Consider the following 19721-nt stretch of genomic DNA (forward strand, 5'->3'; position numbering starts at 1 on the left):
GGGGCGGTGGGGCGGGACGTCCGGGGCGGGCTCTGGGTGCCCTGTGCGGAAGGGTCCGGCCCGGCCCAGGTCGCAACAAAGCGACGGCGGTGCGGCAGGCCCGGCATGGCGGCGTGGCCGGCCCAGCTCCGCCTCTGGCTGTTGCTGCATCTACTGCCGCAGGTCAGTGGCTGTGCCGGGCTGTGCCCTCTCCGAGCTACGCGCGGGCACCCTGGCTGAGGGTGGGGAGCGAGCGCAGCCGGGCCCGGGCGGACTGTGCGGCGTGTCCGTGCCCGGAGCCGCCTCCCGTGGGCGCTCAGGGGTGCTGCAGCCCCCCCGCCTCAGGCCGGGGCCCAGCCCTGGCCGCAGGAAGGCAGCGGAGCGCAGAGGGCTGGGGACCCTGCCCTCCGCGATTTGGCAGTGTTGATATAGCTGTGTGTCCGGCGTTGTTTGAGACTTTTTATTCTTTCCGTAGTAACTAGCCTTTTCCTCGTAGTTCTTAAAACTTCGGGGTCCCCGTGAACCCAGTCCATTATCTTCGCTAGGCAGGCGAGGGGAGCGCAGCCGAGCTCCCGGGCCGGGTCCCCGCAGGAACGACTCCGGGTTTATTCCGACTGACAGACTCCCTGAGAGGAAGCATTCAGCAGAAAAGAAGGGATTTCTGCTAACCCTGACTGTGTAGTCTGTCTTGACTCTTGTATTGTTATTGCTAAAATAATAATTAGTTTTGTGGGATACTTTTCCAAGGATGTTACAAACTAGGCATGTAATCCTGATAGAGGAGAGTATGGATTTCTAGTAATTGAATTACACGCTTTTCCAGTTTAAGTTTGGTTTTTTGTGTTCTGGAAATTTGAAATGTCATATAATGTGTCATTTAAACTTCTTGACTATTAGGTAATTTGGAGCATACTATGTCTTCTTGAATAGTACTGGTGTAACATCTTAACATGGAACTCTAATTTTTCTTTCTTCTCAGTCTGTCTCCTTTCTGATTCTATGTCAATAATCTTTAGTTACACAGTAGTCTGTTTGTCAGCTAACTTTTTTATTTCCGTATCCCCATCCCCTTTTTCCATCCATTATTTTTATCTTCAGTATCTCTTCACTGTGCTCTTGCATGCCCATTGCATTTTCTCCACTGATCTCCATGATCTCCGCTGATCATCTTCACTGATGCTTCACAGGGACTGGTAGTACCAGTGTAGGCCCCACAAATTAGTAAGATTTAATTAACAAGAATAATTCAATCAATAAATTAAAAAGAATGAGTCAAACACTGGCCTGGAGTCAGTTTGATCCATCAGTTTGGGGAAGGTGAGCACATAGCAGTGCAGAAGGATAGTAAGTGACATAGTCCACTGATGGGTACTTGACTTGCCTTGAGCTCCATGCATTGCAGCACATTTCTGTCTGTAAGCATTTGGAATATTTGTGCAGTGGAAGTGTTAATGTACTTCAGTAAGCTTGGGCAGACTGGCCAGGCTGCTGAAACAGTTCTGCTGCTGCAGTGAAAAGTGGATATAGTGTGTGCTGCCAATATATTTCTGTTAGCCAAGCTGGCGTTTTAAAAATTTGCTTGAATACCTCGTATTGTGCATTATTGCTGCATCTCTTGTGCTTGCACTTGTTGGGATGGTTTTGGGTGGTATATCCTCCTTAACCTGAGGCAGAGAAGAGTGCTCTGCTGCACTCATCCTAGTTTGGTACCCCTGTGACTGATGGCTGGAGTTATTCTGGGGGACAGAGCTGACAGCAGTTGTCAGGACCTGCTGTGAGCATTTGCTGTGCACTCGCTGTACTCATTCTCAGTCCTTACTCTTGCCTTAGTGAGCATATATATTTGTCTCCCTCCTTGAAACAGGATAATAGAAATGTTTTGTTTGTTTATTTTCTCTGGAGCAAGAGGACGTAGTGTCCACATTTGCTTCTATATTCTGATTAGGAAGAAGGATCAGCTTGCCTAGTGAAGCATGACTCTTCCAAATCTGGATCCTTATCTGGGAACAGTTTAAGAGTGTTGTGATCTTATAGATCCAGGTACAATCTGCACTTAGATCTTGCTTTGGTATTTGAATTCTCACATATCATTGAATTCTCCCATTCCTTGGCATTGTTACCCATCAGTTGTCATGTAACAACAGCAGATACCTGAGCCTTTGACTAGTGACAAACATAGTAACATGATCTGCAGCGAGTGTGTTGGATCTAGCTGGCCTTCACTATAGCAGTTTTCAGTAGAATATATTGAATTGAGGTGACTGCTTTGTATTTTAAATTAGGGCACTCTATGAGATGGGTCCAAAGAATTGGACAGAATGTCTGAAATTCTGCATTAAGGTGGTGGTTGACAATTCAGTCTCCTGGAATTATTGCATTATGAATATGTAGCTCTCTGCACTGTACAGTGTTTATTGAAGGAGTGTATTACTTATGTGCGGCTTCGCTGGTCTGCAGATGGATCAGTGCAGTTCATGGGAAAGAATGACTTTCCACGTCCTGGGGACTCTCACATGATACCTGCTGTGAGTGTAGGATAGCCCATTCATTCCTTCTTCAAAGAACACAGCTCCCAGTATCTGTGAAATCTCTCTGAGACATGAGTGACCAGGTCAGTTAATAGAGCTATTGAAAGCAGAAGAGTTGTATGGGATGTGCAGGTGATGGTGTTGCCAGAGGCAGGGAGGAACGAACAAGACAGGTGTTAAGTTGGCTCAGTCACTCACACTGAAGTTTCTTGAAATACAGGTGAACTGAATTCTTCCTCTCCACCTTCTTCCATCATTTAACTTGCAGGCCAAGTGCTTGCCTCTGAGCTACATTAATTCACCTAAAAAAACTTGCACAGCAAAGAAAATGGGGAATATTCTTCTCTTTCATGCATTAATCTGTGGAAGGTTCTGATGAGATTCAGAGCTAACAAGTATGTCCTTCTATTACAACAAACATTACATTAGCATGTTTGTCTTTTAAATTCTGCCCTCAGATTTTACATTTCTGTTGTGTGAAAACCTTTTCCAGTTTTGCAGCTTTGTAGAAAACACTACCTTTTGTGTTAGTTACACACTATTGTGTGCTTTTTAAGCCATAGGGTCAGTAAAAAGCAAGGATTATAATATACCTTATTGTCACAGCAGCTGTTGTTTTTCTGTGTTTGAAAAAGGTTGGACTTGATATCTAAACACTTGGAAAAGAGCCTTTGGGGTTGTAGGCACATTGTATTGGATCTGCACAGGAGATGACATTTTCTCCTGGGTTTAACCCTGGTTATGAAGTGGTCTCTAGGAATAAGTAATCGTCATAAATGTTGCCACTATGCATCAGCAGCAGCACTACTTTGAGCTTTTGTTGTCCCATACCTACTGACGTGAATAAAAACAAAACTGGACGCATCCAAGTGGAAAAGAAAAAACTTCATAACTATGCTTTGATTCTAATTGATAATAGCTTTGTAAAAATGTCTGTTAATCTACATTACCCACAGATTATATTCTCCACAGAGTTTCTAGAACTCAGTGTTCCCTCTTCTGCTTTTAACCCTGCTCATATTGCCTTTAGTTCCTCTCATGCTTGATTTTTATTTGGCTTTTGGTACACAAATCCACATAGCTTCTAAAATGTTTTGAGCACTTCACATTAGGAACATTTACTCCCTTAATACTTCTTTGAAGAACATCCATTAAATAGCTCAGAAAACAACATTATGTATAACTGTCTCCTGGGTGCCTTTTAGGAATTATTCCTGAGTTCCAGTAATAGTTATTTCCACGGAAATGTAGCAACACACCCTGTACTTACTCTTATTTTAAAGATGTGTGCCGTGTATCTTATAGATATAAAACTTTTAACTGTACAGCTTGATTGCTTCCCATATGCATAAAGCTCTTCAATTACAGGAGTTAGCTCCGGCGAAACCGCCTGAAGATTTTGGAGAGAGTTGTACGTGTGATATTCAAAACTGAGATACTCCATGTTTTGTTTGTTTATCTAAGCCCAGTTAAACTGTACACTAAGCAGGGAACATTATTTTGTTCTTGTCTTTTGTGTGTTACTGTATTTGCATCTCTGTATTTGCATGCTTGTTACTCTGGAAAGTAAAATTCAAGATAATAACTGCAGGTTACTTTTCTAATTTACTTGCTTCTGTTGAAAGTAGTTTAGGTATTATGGTTGGATACCTGAGATAGGAGTTAATAAGTCCACTCTAGCAGGGAGTTGGAGTTCTTGTTTCCTCACAGCATATGCACAGTAGCATCTCCCTTTTTCCACAGATGTCTTGGAAACTTGCACTGTGGTCAAGTGGCTTTAATCTGCATTGAGCTCATCAATGTGACCTCCCATATCAGCATGCTTCAGGGACAAATGTCACTGGTTCTGAAGGACTTAGTTAACACTAATGTTATTAAAAAGGGAAAAAGTTGCTGCATATATTTAAAAAGAACATTTATATACAGAAGAGCTAAATATAAAGATCTCTACCTCCAATGACATTTCTTTTCTACTTTGCTGACATCTTTCAGCAGAATGCCATCATTGCCTTTGGGCATCATTGCCTTTGTGTGTTAAAGAGTGATTTTACAATGCGGGTGGTAAAACACTGGCACAGGTTGTCCAGAGGGGAGAAGGTTGCCCCATCCCTCAAAGTGTTCAAGGCCAGGTTGAAGAGGGTTTGTCTATTTGAAGATTTCCCAGCCCATTGCCATGGGTTTAGACAAGGTGACTTTTAAAGGTCTCTTCCAACCCAAACCATTCTCAAAAGTTTTCCAAAAAACGTCTTTTTACCCTGAGTGTCTTCTAGGGGTGCAATGGTAGCTTCTGTATAGTAGGGTTTGAAATAAAGAGGGAGAAATTAGAGTGATGGATTCTTTTCATGGATTTTTGAACAAGCATGTTAAGATACGACATTGCTGCTGGCTCCAGTCATCTTTAGCATCTTGCTCCTTGGCTGCTGTGTGAAGAAACAGATGTGTAAGGTGTATGTGTGAGAGTGTAACTGCATAATTATCAAATCATTGGTGTTTTTAGGTTATGAATGTTAAACTAGGTGTTGACAAATTAGTCTGTCACAACTTTCTAATTAGTAGCAGTGATGGTTATGGATATGAGGTTATATTTCTCTCCAGAACAAAGTTTCTTCACAATCATCATCACAAAGTGATTTCCGTGGGGAAAGCGAAAGCAGAGCAATTAAACATACCTTCAGTCAATGACTTTGGTTTTGCTTGAGTGCTGGACAGGAAAAAGAGAGAAGGAATAATGGAAAGGAAGGAGTTGGGTGTGTGGGTAGAGAGCAGTATGACACAAAGGGGGATGGTAGAAAGATAAGATGGTTGCAGGGAATGGGGGCGTTCCTGATTGTTTGGTTTGAGGGAGTTTTGGTTGGTTGGTTTTGGTTTTTGTTGAACCTGCTGCTGGTTGTGAACTGATAGTCTTGTCCTCATCCTGTGTCCTGGGGTTACTTATGAATGACAGTGTTCCATCAGAAATCAAACGTGTGACTAGTTCAGATGAGAACCAGATCATATATTGTACATGTTTTAGATATTTTATGTATGTTTTTTAACTAACTTTCAAGTGCTAAGTGCTAGTAAGGATTAACGAGTGTCCTCGATAAAATGGAGAAGCTTTCCATTATAATAGGAATGGAGGGCTCTGGGAAGACAAAAATTACAATAGGAAGAATCCAGTCACATTAAAGTGTTTGATATTCCTAAGGCCTGAGTTTCCAAATCAATGGGCTGAAATAGTATTTTGAGCATTTAATATGTGGTCAATTTTTTCCTGACTATCTCATAGCTTATATGAAGCTAAAATACAGATAAGATTTGCTGTCAGCATTGTCCTTTTATAATCTATTACCAGACAGCACTACTTGAACAATTGAAGTTGCTCTGTAAGAGCACTGTGAAGCTCAAAAACAGCAAATAAGACCATCCTTCAAAAAGAAGGTTTGATGTGGATTTGTATAATTGAATTACATTTTAAAAGTTAGGTTTTGTCCTGCTTTCTGAGCACTATTTTGTATCTTAATGTATTTTTATCTGAAGCATTAAAATCTCTTTGCAGCAGCTGGTCAGATCTTAATCTGAAATTGAATTCTTAATGTGGTGATGTTCAAACCTGACCAGATGGTCACAGAAGGTATATGAGCAAACTTCACACTGAGGAGCTGATGTTCAGTATTTTGTATAAAGGGAAGACTTCTTAACTTACAGTATTTCAGTGAGTGGAGATGGTGCCTGACAGTCCTCCCAAGAGAGCGTACAACCCCAGTGTTGCTACCCTGAGAAGCACAGAAGTGTCCTGTAGAACTTGATGGCTGATGGTGAGGCTCTGATGCCTTTTTGTTCAGGCAAGGACAAGAGCCTCTTGTCAGAGAGAAGCATTGCACCTGTTTGCCTCTTAGAAATGGCCAGAAGGATTTATTTCAGAGTCCTTAGGACAGTACAAACAGACTTCATTATATATTTTGTGTTTCTTCAACCACTTCCAAGATCAGGGAGGATTTAGAATTATTTTGGCTCACTTAATATGAGAATGAAGTCACCACTAATTAAAGAAAAATACCACTAGTGATAGGGATTTTGTACATACTTCCACAGTTGTTTTGTCTTCCTGCTTTCTGATTCCCTGGGTAAACATCTACTAGGACTTGGGGTACAGTCAACTGCATGAACTCCACAAAAGTACTTTATTTTGCAGGTTATGTATATATTTACATACATACATGTATGTGTGTATATATATATATAGTCTTGTAGGTGATTTTGGTTCAGCTTTTTGGGTGGCAGATAAGGAATATATCTAGTACTCACAAAATTGAGTCACTGTATACAGGAAAGGGAAGGAAAGGAGTAGACATATAAAAGAACAGACTTAATCATGAAGAATAAGAAGAGTTGTGAGAAAGTCTGTGTTAAAGAAGTGTTTCTAGTACTATTTGCAAGCCCCCAGATCTTTCATTTTTGCTGGAAAATGGCCTACTACAATCTGACATAACCAAAATAAGAAAGAAATTGTGTTTGCTGCATATTTGTTTGCAAGAATGGGAAGCTGAAAATATTTGTGTTAAAATCAGCACATCTTGCAGTTAGATGTAGTGTGTTCACTGAACAAGCAGGTTAGATATTGTGTATCACAACTGAGATGCCTAAAACTGGTAGATTTGCTGCATGTTACTGTGGGGTTTTTTGCTGTAGTTCTTGTTCTCTTCCTCTGTGTTACTACAGGATCTGGGTTCTGTTATCTCAGTTTCCAGGAGTTCTTCAAGAAAATTCTAACATGTACGTGATGCAAAAAATAGCTAACCTCCTTATAAAAATGAACATGACATGCTATGGGTGTGGAATATCTCTTTGTTGAGTCATCTGCCTGGTTATGACTCCTTCCAAACCCATCTATTCACTGGGTGAACAGGGTGAGAAATAGGGAAGGCCTTGATGCTCTGCACGCTGTTCAGCAATAGCTAAAACATTAGTTTGTTATCAGCATTGTTTTGGGCGCAAAACTAAAATGCTACACCATACCAACTGCTATAAAGAAAATTAACTGCATCCCAGTCAGACCTAGGACAGGCCTTTAATTATAAATCTTAGCCTTGAAATCTTCACTAGTTATATTGTTGCAGATGTTGGAGTTTTGACAAGTGACAATTGGTCATTGAAGCAGAGATTAGTAAATGCAGTAGGTAGACTTGAGAGTCTACTTGTGCTACCTAGGACAGAAAAAGAGTTGTTGCTGCTATGGGATCTTGCCACATCTTCAGCCAGGGTGTCCAAGGTTGAGTTTTGGAGTGATGCAAATCTAGAATTGATCATTATTTCTGGCTGTCCTTTCAGGAGTTGGTATCTTATTCATAGAATCATGAAATGACCTTAGAGGTCATCTAGTTCCAGGCCCCTGGCATGGGGTGAGCTAGGCCAGTCTGTTCATCCAACCTGACCTTGAACACTTCCAGGGATGGGGCAGCCCACTGCTCTGGCCACCCTATACCATGGCTTCGCTATCCTCACAACCAAGAATTCCTTCCCAATATCCCATCTAGCCCTGCCCTCTGCCATTCCCTGTGTCCTGTCCCTCCATCCCTTGTCCCCAGTCCCTCTCCAGCTCTCCTGGAGCCCCTTCAGGCCCTGCAAGGGGCTCTCAGCTCTCCCTGGAGCCTTCTCTTCTCCAGGTGAGCACCCCCAGCTCTCCCAGGCTGTCCCCAGAGCAGAGGGGCTCCAGTCCTTGGAGCATCTCCATGGCCTCCTTTGGACTGGCTCCAGCAGCTCCACGTCCTCTTGATGCTGGGAGCCCCAGAGCTGAACAGAGTACAGTAATTTCACGACCATAAGGCGCACCGGACTATAAGGTGCACCCCTCGGGAGTCGGCAAAATTCACAACTTTGTAGATCATACAAGGCGCACTGGACTATAAGGCACATTTTTTTTGTGCAGCGAGGCTCCGCCCCCAGCTCCCCCCGCGTGGTTGCTCGCTGAGGCCCCGCCTCCACCCGGCTGCCGTGGCACTGCCGGCTCCCCCCACGGCTCACAGCTCACACTTCCGGGGTGGCAAATGTCGCAACTTTGCACATCATATAAGGTGCACCGGACTATAAGGCGCACTTCTGGGTTCGGGGCAAAATTTTAGTCAAAAGGGTGCGCCTTATAGTCGTGAAATTACTGTACTCCAAGTCTCATATCTGTTCTGCATTAGTCCAGCTTCTTTCCCTTGCTGTGTTTGTATGCATGTATGTGCACTAGTCTAGCTGTGTTGTTTGAGGTTGGCTTTTTGGTTTGTTGGTTTTGATTTTTTTTTTCTTTATACACATCCAGTATTGTTTCACTTGATTCTTTGACCAGTTGCTGTGTAGGAGGGAATCTGCGTAATGTATCTGAAGTCTTTCTTTGAAGCATGCTGGAAATAATAACAAGTTCCACTATACTCTCTGCACAAATACAGAAACTTTGTAGACTCTTATGTTTTTCTTTAAAAATACATAGCAGCACAGTCAACAGCAAGTTACTCCTTTCACTTCTGATGTTTTATGTAACCTAAAATTCTTGTGAAATTTTTGTTACGTTTTCAGGTGTACTGTGAGTACGGGATGGTACATGTCCTTTCAGAGAAGGGGAGCAGTAAAGGAAAGGACTATTGTATTCTCTTCAACTCTCAGTGGGCCCATTTGCCACATGATCTGGGTAAAGCTGTAAGTACCTAGCTAACTGATGACAAAAATTATATCAAAAATTTCTTACTTGGATTAGTAGGATTTGAAGCAACTGCTTTGTTTGCTCTGCTTAGAAAATATTTTATCTCTTAAAATCACTAGGCAGTGCTAGGATGGCAATGTTAATTTCCAGGCATTGTGTAGAGATGATGACTATTGCTGTTCAAAACAGAAATACTCTTTTTCAATTATGTGATCAGTGAAATTAAAATGGCACATATCTGTGCTTGCAAAGGAGAGTTTGTACATCAGCATGATACAAGAAGATACCACATGGCTTTTCTTATATAGTGAAATGTGGTCTTTAGTGCTTTCTCAGTGTCCAGTGTAAGATTAAGAAGTCATAAACTGTGTCAAGCTTTTGCTGCATTATCCAAAGCTGTATGAGCTGAAAACCTTTGTAAATTCTTCACTTTTTTCTGTGAGAAAAAGTTACTGGCACTGAATGATGAAATCAGCAAATGCACTTTGAGTGAGATACTAATAGGGGAACATGTCGTTGATTGATACTTGGTTCATTTTATTCAGCCGGTTGAGTGCTCAACAGAATTATTAGAGTTCCTTACCAATGTGTAAGCAAGTCTCAATTACTTCTGGTGGCTTTAGTGCAACTGTAGCTGTCTTTGCCTTGTATAGACTCAGCTGATAAACTCTTGCACTTGCCCTGACTGTGTAATGTGAATCAGGACATGCATTACTAACTGTGATGCTTAGGAGAGTTAGGGACTGTACTGTAGACACTTTGTTTAAATCAGTCTCATAAAAATTCACTTGAGTCATGTCTCTATAACTCTGCAGGAACCAGTGTAGTCCAGAATGGCTTGCACAGATACTTGGGTAGTGTGTGCTATATCCCTTCCCAGTCCCTGTATCCTTCCTTGGTTCTTTCCTGCTTTTCTGTTCTTTCACATTCTTACCCCTCTTCCTTCAGTGTTTCAGCAGTACAGTTCATTAGCTGAGGCAGTGCAGTGCACCACTCTGAACTCACTCTGCATTGTGTTGTGCTCTGTGCTCTGGAACTTGGACAACCAGGAAGTGTGGCTAGGAGCATTTTGCTGTCTCTAGAGGTCAGGCTGGAGACAGCAGTTTTCTGAATAAGGTTGAAGCTACTGACATCCTGACACTTCCCTTTCCCTCCTAAAGCAGTAGAGTCTGTTACACAGGTATTATATATCGGGTACCTGTGGATTTCTGATACAAACTGTTCCACGTGTAATTTTTTCAGGTTAAAACTTTACCTTCACTCTTCTCAAATCTAACAGCTCACCTCAGCAAGGGCTGAGACCTGCTTCTCTTAGCACAACTTGGTTGTTTGGTAGATAATTGCAGTTTTCAGGTAACTTGCAAAGAGAACTGGGCAAAGATGCTGGTGGTTGTTTAGATTTTGCAACGAACAATTCATGCCAGTATTATTTCTAAAACCTTGAAGTGTCTGATGTTCCTGTTGAAACACACCAGATTAGATGCCTTTGGGTCTGAGGAGGGCTAAAACTAAGGAATTGGGATAGGCTTACAAAGTCTCTCGATCACAAGTGGTGAGAGAAGTAGCTTAGAATCCATTACTCAGATACTTGGGATGCAAAACCTCAGGTCACTGGATACAGTAAGTTTCAACATGGAAGTTTATTGCCTATGCTTCTGTACTTTTCCCCAGCCTGTGTTTTGGTTTATAGCTGTTCATAACCTCCATCATTCCAGCCTGCCACTCTGCCAGCCCAACGAAGATAAAATCTTGCTGTACTCCTCCCACATCCTGGCTGTGTGCATCAGAACAGCAATGAGGCTGAAGAAAATAAGTGCAAGTGAAGGTCATATCCCAAATTTTATTACCAGCAGAATTCTGTACAATAAGATGAAACAAGGCAGGACTCTACATAATAGAGAAGGCAGCACTGTTTCAGCTTTCATGTTGCTCTGAGAATATTTTACCACTCCATTACTGGAAAGTTTTAAATTACTCTTTAGAAACTCTGGCTTCTGCTCTTGACTTCTTTTATTATTTTGTGTTATATATATGTATTTAAATATTTTTTTTTCAGTCACTCTTGCAACTGCAGGATCAGACAGCATCTGTTTTGTGTTCTCCTTCTGATGTACCCGATGGGGGATTTAATAATCAAATACCCATGGTGATGAGAGGAAATTGCACTTTCTATGAGAAAGTGAGGCTTGCTCAGATAAATGGGGCTCGTGGGCTGCTGATTGTTAGTAGAGAAAGACTGGTAAGTTGCTTTTTATCTTTCTATAGTGCTGATTCTCCTCTGATGCTAGATATGATCTTGTATTTGGTGCACATTGCTGATAATGGATGTTCCTCTTTAAAGTAAATAACACACGTGTGTTCCTGCATGTACAGTAATTTCACGACCATAAGGCGCACCGGACTATAAGGCGCACCCCCCGGGAGCCGGCACATTTTGCAACTTTGTAGATCAGATAAGGCGCACAGGACTATAAGGCGCACTTTTTTTTTGCCGCGAAGATCTGTGCCGTGCGCAACAAAGTAACAAATTAGTAACGAAAACCCGCGATCATGGAGTTTACTGGCAGGGGCTCAATTTGGAAGCATTTTTCACATCGGTGTAGGCTTTCAAAGGCAGCCCCAGGCGCCCTCCCCGTGCAGTGGGCCCTGGCACTCCCGCCCGCCCCCAGTGCCGGCTGGCACGGCTCGGCGCAGCCGCGGGCCCGCCTCCCCCTTGCGGCTCCGTTCTGCCATGGTGCTGTTCCCCCTCGTGGCTCCGCGAAGCTGCCGTGCCGTTCCCTTGCTCGGCTTGGCGCTCCTGCCATGCCGTCTGTCCCTCACTGGGCTCGGCGCCACCACCATGCCACCCGTCCCTTGTTTCGGCTCGGTGGCGCCGCCGCCCTGCCGCCTGTCCCTCGCTCAGATCGGCTCCGCTGCCGTGCCGTTCCACCTCGCGGTTCCGTTGTGGCACCATGCTGTTCCCCCTCGCGGCTCCGAGGAGCAGCCCTGCCGCCCGTTCCTCGCTCGGCTCGCTGGCGCCAACAGCCCTGCCTCCCATCCCTCGCTCGGCTCGGCGCACTGCAGCCCCGTCGTCCCCCATCGGGCTGTGTCCCCGCTGCCTCCAGCACCGCAACCTCTGCGCCTGCCCCTATCAGCTGTGGCGCCGCTGCCCCCAGCACTGCAGTCCCGTTGGCCCCTATCGTGCTGTGGCCCCTCAGCTCAGGCCGCTGCGCACAACAAAGTAACAAAGTAGTAACGCCTCCCTGCCCGCGCTGCTCCCGGTGCCTGGGGCACCCAGGGCTGCCCCCTGCCTTCCTGCCCTTGCTGCACCCTGTGCCTAGGGCCGCCTGGGGCCGCCCCCCGCCTTCCAGCCCGCGCTGCTCCGCATGCCTGGGGCTGCCCGGGGCCGCCCCCTGCCTTCCAGCCCACGCTGCTCCCCGTGCCTGGGGCCGCCTGGGGCCACCCCCCACCTTCCAGCCCGCGCTGCTCCCTGTGCCTGGGGCCACCCCCTGCCTTCCTGCCCTTGCTGCTCCCCGTGCCTGGGGCTGCCCGGGGCCATCCCCGCCTTCCACCCCGCGCTGCTCCCTGTGCCTAGGGCCGCCTGGGGCCGCCCCCCGCCTTCCAGCCTGCACTGCTCCCTGTGCCTAGGGCCGCCTGGGGCCGCCCCCTGCCTTCCACCCCGCGCTGCTCCCTGTGCCTAGGGCCGCCTGGGGCCGCCCCCCGCCTTCCAGCCTGCACTGCTCCCTGTGCCTAGGGCCGCCTGGGGCCGCCCCCTGCCTTCCAGCCCGCGCTGCTCCCCGTGCCTGGGGCTGCCCGGGGCTGCCCCACCATGGCTACTCGGCGCTCCCGTGGCGCCGCCCCCCCTCGCAGCTCTCACTTCCGGGGTGGCAAATTTCGCAACTTTGTAGATCAGATAAGGCGCACCGGACTATAAGGCGCACTTCTGGGTTTAGGGAAAAATTTTAGTCATAAGGGTGCGCCTTATAGTCGTGAAATTACTGTACGTTTGTTGCGTAGTTATGTGTAGAAACCATACATCTGACAAAAGAATTAATGAAACCAGAGGCACTCATTTAAGTGGGAAGAGTTGGCACAGAGCTCATGTGACATTCAGGTTAAGGGCTCAGAATTACACTTGTTCCAAATGAAATACTGGAGTCAAAGGATGAGGTTGATTTGTGATTCCATTGTACTACCACACTGAATCTAGTGCTTTAGATTTAGCTGGAGCATCAACAGCATGTATTTTTAAATTAGTAGTATTGAAAATAAAATTAGTAGGTTTGAGTCATGGTCGATACTAGAGGCACACACTAGTCTTAAACCTGTGACCCTGATGTGCTTGATACTGCTTGAAATTTGGTTGCTGCATTCTGCTGTTACAGTCTTACATTACTTTTATTTTACTGGGAACAGGCATATATTTTAACTTTTGAGTGTTAGCTGTTAGTAAGTTCCTTTCTGGAATATTTTTCAAATTAGCAGGAACAGAATTTGCAGCTTTAACCCTTTTGAAGGATTAGAAGTACTTGCAGAAATAAACATATTTTTACCTGGTTTGAACTGTCTTTCAGGTTCCTCCTGGAGGTAATAGGAGTCAATATGAAGAGATTGATATTCCTGTGGCTCTGCTTAGCTATACTGATATGTTAGATATTGGCAAGGTAAACTCGATACTAAAAGCTCTCATTTATATTATCTCACACAAATGAGTTGCTGCTCAACAGTATTAAGTCCACCTTAAGAGCTTTGAATATGTAGAGAATGTATTAATGAAGATTGTATTATTGTGTTTTGGAAAAAAAATCAAATCTCTAGGGAGGTTATTTCTCAGTCTTTGGAATAAAATCAAAATACAGCCTGGTGCTAGGAATAAATATCACTAATAGAAGAGCCAATAGATGGCTCTTAGGTGTTTATAATAAAACCTGATTCTGAGGTTGCTTAGTTAAAATTAAGGAAGTGAACCTTTGCTAAGGTGGTTTTGTGGATGTCCTTCCTAACTTGTATTTACCTCCACAGAGTTTTGGCAGCTCAGTGAAAGGGGCAATGTATGCACCAAATGAGCCTGTGCTGGACTACAACATGGTGATTATCTTTGTCATGGCCGTGGGGACTGTTGCAATTGGAGGCTACTGGGCAGGAAGCAGAGATGTGAAAAAGTGAGTAACTTTGCAGTATGCCAGTTTTCTTGTATTTATTCACAGAAAAAAAAAATTTAAAATAGATGGTGTTTGTGTAAGCATCACCTGGCAGCTCTATTAGTGAGGTTAGGAGACTCTGTAGCCAGAATGGGAAAATGATGATGTGATGTTTGAAATGCCTTGAGCCTTGCATTGGTTTGGTCACCATAGGAAATCAGTGGAGTATAAATTGCATGTAGATAATTTTAGGATTTTGCCATGTCAAAAGAAAACCTTGAAAAACTTGAAAACCTCAGAAAGAAAATTATTAAGTAATAAATAGGCTTCCTGTTTGAGCTTTTGTAAAAATTCACCACAAAAATACTTTTTTAAAAAAAAAATTCTTTCACTGGCATAGTGCAAACCAAATTGGTTGGATGGCTAACAAATGCTATGTTTGTTACCAATTTTTAAATGAAACTTTATGGTTACTTTTTCCCAGCAAGGGAGACTGGGAGAAGGAGATCATTGTGCCATACTTATTTCTAACATTTGTTTTGTATACACAACCTAATTTAAGGATTTCTTCTGAAGTTAGTAAATTATTCTGTGGTAGTTTTCAGGATTCAGTTGTGTTTTTAGCAAATGAAATAGTACTTTAGATAAGTTAACGCAGCAGTTACTGGTATATGCGTTGCAATACAGCTGATGTTTATACCTCCATGGAAAATGTGGTGTTCCACTGACCTGAGTGGGAATCAAAGCAGGCGTTGGTGTTTGTGACATGTTTTCAACCCCTTGTGTTTTTTGCTGAAGATTCAGCATCCTTGTGTATTTTGTTACAGAGGGAGTGAACTGATCATAGCCGTGTTACTCTTTCAGGAGGTACATGAAGCACAAGCGTGATGATGGGGCAGAGAAACATGATGATGAAACAGTGGATGTGACTCCCATAATGATCTGTGTGTTTGTAGTGATGTGCTGCTCAATGCTCGTCCTCCTTTATTTCTTCTATGACCACTTAGGTACTCTTAAGGTTGTATTTGTATTGGTACATCTTGAATATCACAAGGCTGATGTTGTTCAAAGACCATTTTATTGTGAAAATAATAATGAAACATCTCTCTTCTGTCATGTGTCTTAATCCCAGTATGATTTAAAATACTGTAAGAAAATACACTGATTAGATTTCTAATCCCTCTTTTTGTGAGGTTGGTCATAAAGCTCCTTTCAAACATTACAGCTGATTAAGTAAATACAGACCTAGTATTTTCCACCTTTTATTTTTGTTAAAGGTGTTCTCAGACCTGTTCTTTTCAATTATTGTTCAATTTGAAGTCAAGATCAAGGATAATTTTTTTTATCTTTATAAAGATTATAATTTTCTATTGATGTATCCCTTCTGTATTGATTCATTTTGCTGCTTAGTGATTTTGACATTCCCTTATAGTGTTCCTGTGTACTCCTAAAGAGAAGATCAATGCTTCACCATAGGTTGCCTTTGAAGCTTATGACTTACTGTAAGAAGATTAGGATAGAGGTTTTGATTTATTTAAGTAGGTATTGCATAAAGTATGCCTGAGTAAAAGGAGCTAGAATTAGATACTTAAAGAACACGGTTCTAATCAGTCATTTAAATCTCTGAATTTACCTTTCACTGTTGAAATGTAAGCCTTATTTCTCATTAGTTTTATTGATGGTCTGTTCTTTATTCAGCCAGGATACAAAAAAAGCATCTCTTGCCTTTTCCTACTTGGACCTAATACTTTTTTCCCATCAGTCTATGTTATAATAGGAATATTCTGCCTGGCTGCCTCGATTGGTCTTTACAGTTGTCTGTCTCCCTTCGTAAGAAGATTCCCCTTGGGAAAGTGTAGGTATGTGGCAGCTTTCAAAATTTTAATAGGGAAACTTGTTTTTATACTGTTGGGTAGGTGTGGGGTTTAAAAGGTAGCTTCATGCTTCAAAATGTTTATAAAGGAAGAGACTATCTACATAGGCAACTATAGCTTTGGTGTGTTTCTTTTTCAGAATCCCAGACAACAACTTGCCTTATTTTCACAAGCGTCCCCAGGTCCGGATGTTACTCTTGGCAGTATTTTGTATCTCTGTCAGTGTAATCTGGGGAATCTTCAGAAATGAAGATCAGTAAGTGTACATTTTAGTTTCTATGCTAGAAATTGTAATATGCTTTATAGTACAAGTGACTGACATCCACAGAAGTCTACATGTATCCAGAAATTAGGAATGACAGGAAAAAAAAGTAGAGGCAGAAATTCTTAGCTGTTCCTTATGTACTCTGTCTTTTTCTTGTTCATTTAAATTACAGAAAACTGTCTCTGGTTAAGCTTGAATGTCTCTAAGTCCCAGTCAGTATTGTGATCTCTTTGACTTTAGACAGCTTTTCAGAAGTGACATTGAAAGTTGGACACAAGTTGTCTAACTTAATGAGAATAAGAACTGGTAAGATGGTCAGATCTTTAGTTTCTCTCAGCTTACTTGTATGAGTCAGTAATTCTCTGTACCCAGTGTTGCTGTAGTACCTAATTGTAGCATGTTCTTACCACTTTTGTTAGAGGTGGATCTTTTGTGTAGTGTTGTGTTTTGGTTTTTGTTTGGGGTTTTTTACCTCTTACCTCACTCCCAGGTATTCCAATTTCCCCATGTATACACGTTGTGTTCATCTTCTTGGTTCCTCTATTGAGGGATCAGTATTGGAACTGAAATCTGGCTTGTGTTCCTGATGGTGATACCAAAGATGTCTGACTTGTACTTTGAATGCACGTTACTGTACTACTTTTGTGGGGTCTGTGTTCTATGTGGATCATCCAATGACGGAACTCAAATCCAGGAATCATCAACTCTGAAAAACCATTTAGAGAGATAAGTGCCAGACTGAGACATACAGCAGTACTATAGAGATGTTCCAGCCTGCAATATTTAGGGCTAGGAAATCCATTTTCTGCCCCAGAGCTGGAGTGGGCCTGAGTGTCCCTGAACAAAGCTCCATCAGCAAGTACACAGGTATTGATCCAACAGCATCATCTCTCATTGTACCTGTACCATAGCAATTTTTGGAAAACTTCAGTGTTGTTTATCTCAGATCCTACTTCTCTTTGACTCTAGCAGTTGAGAGTAAAGCAAAGAGCACTTGTATACTCAACTTGCAAAACACAATTACAAAACAGGCCCAGCTGTAAATTTGCCTCAGCACACAAGAGTGCAGACCTATACACGATACATAGGACCCCAGCACTTCCCATTTTGGTGTCCACTGACCTCATTCAGCCAGTTTTCAGTCTACCTCACTGCTCATTCAGCTTGTACTTCATCAATTTCTGTGAGAATTTTATGGAAGATTGTCAGTGGAAAGCCTTACTGAGTCTAGATAGACACTATTGCACAGTTCTTCCCTCATCTCCCAGGCACTTCTGTGTGAAAGGTTATCAGGCTGATGAAGAGCAACTTCCCATTTGTAAATTCATGCTGACAACAATGTCAATTTCAAGCAAGTACTTTGAATAAAGTGGTTTTTTTGTCCCAAGAGGTCCTAAGTGAGGACAAGGCTCGGTCTGCTTATTCTGCTGTTTCCTGCAAAAATATTGCTCTCCTCTTTTTAAGGTGGGCCTGGGTTCTGCAAGATGCTTTAGGAATTGCTTTCTGTCTCTACATGTTGAAAACAATTCGCCTGCCTACATTTAAGGTATGAAAGTTAAACAGAAGTTAAAGAGAAAAAGTTGTGTTTGAATAGAGGAGTCACTTATAATGGAGCATATTGCCTTGGAAATGCACTTTCATTTATATGTAGCATGGAAAAAAGGGATGCAATGAGTATAATGAAGACCAATGAGTGGCATGTGATTATTCTGTAGATTCTGTAGAGTGTTGACAAGTAAATCATACACCACTCATTTATTTATGCATTTGGTATTTGGGTATTTTGTTGGGGTTTTTTTTGTTTGTTTTGTTTTGATTGGTTTGGTTTTGTTTTTCAAGTTGACATACAACTAGTGCATCAATCTAGTGTTTTTTTTCAAATCTTTCTGACCTTAGTCAGTATCCTGAGACAAAAATCAGCATTATTCATTTAGTTGTCCGTTAAGCAGGTCTTCAAACTCTTGTTTCAAATTATCTTCACCTATAAATTTATAGATACTGATAGTAAAGGGGTGTATAGTGTATCAAACTATGCCTGGCATCCTCTTGATGCAGAGCTTCTTCATATTTCCCAGCAAATTGAAATGGGAACATTTCCAGATTTTACATGGTAAAAAATTTTGGGTACTAACATGTCATTTTGTGTTTAAGAGTTGCTTTCTTTTATATGGTGCATGCAAGAACATTTAGAGTCCTCCATCTAAAATATTTAGGAATTGAGAAAAATACATTAATTACAGTAATTTCACATGTATAAGCTACACCCTTTTGGCTAAAATTTTGGTCCCAACCCAACAGTGCAGCTTATACTCCGGACCGTCCAATACATGGACAAAGTTCTGAAATTTGCCAACCACAGGCTGAGCCGAGCTCGTGAATTGAGCACCTGCCAGTAAAACCCGCGATCGATCGATTGTTACAAATTAGTTACTCTGTTACACAGCAGGGGAGGCGGGCTCCTGCCAGCAGTGTGGGGGAAGGCAGGCTGGGCTCCCTCCCACCAGCAGCACAGCTTGGGGGAAGGCGGGGGCTCCCACTGGCACTGCGTGATTGTTACAAATTGGTTACAGTAATTTCACTACTATAAGGCGCACCCTTTTGACTAAAATTTTCCCCCGAACCCGGAAGTGCACCTTATAGTCCAGTGCGTCTTATCTGATGGACAAAGTACAGAAATTTGCCTACCTGGAAGTGAGAGCTGCAAGCCGTGGGGGAAGTCGGCAGGGCTGCGGCTGCCAGGTGGAGGTGGGGCAGAGTGGCGGGCACGCCCTGGCCCCATGGAGGCAGACGGCCCCTCCACAGATGCGCCTCAGCCCCATACAGGTGAGACGGCCCCTCCAGAGGCATAGCCCGGCCCCGTGCAGGCAGGACGGCCCCCCACAGGCATAGTCCGGCCCCATGGAAGCTGGACGGCCCCTCCAGAGGCACACCCCGGCCCCGTGGAGGCCGGACGGCCCCTCCAGAGGCACGCCCCGGCCCCGTGCAGGCTGGATGGCCTCTCCAGAGGCAGGCCCCAGCCCCATGCAGGCGGGACCGCCCCCCCCACAGGCACAACCTGGCCCCGTGGAGGTGGGATGGCCCCTCCAGAGGCACGCCCTGGCCCCGAGGAGGTGGGGCAGCCCCTCTACAGGCACCCCTCAGCCCCATGCAGCGGGACGGCCCCTCCATAGGCATAGCCCGGCCCCGTGCAGGCCGGACCAGGGGCCCATGGCTGCTGGGCGGAGGCAGGGCCTCCGCCGGCAACCGCGTGGGGGGAGCTGGGGGCGGAGCCTCACTGCAAAAAAAAAAAGT

At 43.8% G+C, this 19721-nt stretch overlaps 1 protein-coding gene across 3 annotated transcripts in view; it reads left to right on the top strand.

Annotated features, from left to right (window-relative positions):
• Positions 1-7: 7 nt before the first annotated feature.
• Positions 8-19721, top strand: part of SPPL2B (signal peptide peptidase like 2B) — a 34510-nt gene continuing 14796 nt past the window's right edge. For 2 of the 3 annotated variants that reach the window (XM_033082506.2, XM_033082507.2), the window contains exons 1-9: positions 32-162; positions 9048-9167; positions 11228-11410; positions 13725-13814; positions 14173-14312; positions 15156-15298; positions 16054-16150; positions 16305-16421; positions 17895-17976. In XM_033082506.2, the coding sequence (XP_032938397.1) occupies positions 106-162; positions 9048-9167; positions 11228-11410; positions 13725-13814; positions 14173-14312; positions 15156-15298; positions 16054-16150; positions 16305-16421; positions 17895-17976 (1029 nt within the window). In that variant the 5' untranslated portion in view covers positions 32-105. Of the gene's footprint in view, positions 163-9047; positions 9168-11227; positions 11411-13724; positions 13815-14172; positions 14313-15155; positions 15299-16053; positions 16151-16304; positions 16422-17894; positions 17977-19721 lie in introns of all 3 variants that reach the window. The other variant, XM_033082505.2, reaches the window with a different exon arrangement.

Source organism: Catharus ustulatus, chromosome 29 (assembly GCF_009819885.2).
Source record: "Catharus ustulatus isolate bCatUst1 chromosome 29, bCatUst1.pri.v2, whole genome shotgun sequence".
Taxonomy (NCBI): domain Eukaryota; kingdom Metazoa; phylum Chordata; class Aves; order Passeriformes; family Turdidae; genus Catharus; species Catharus ustulatus.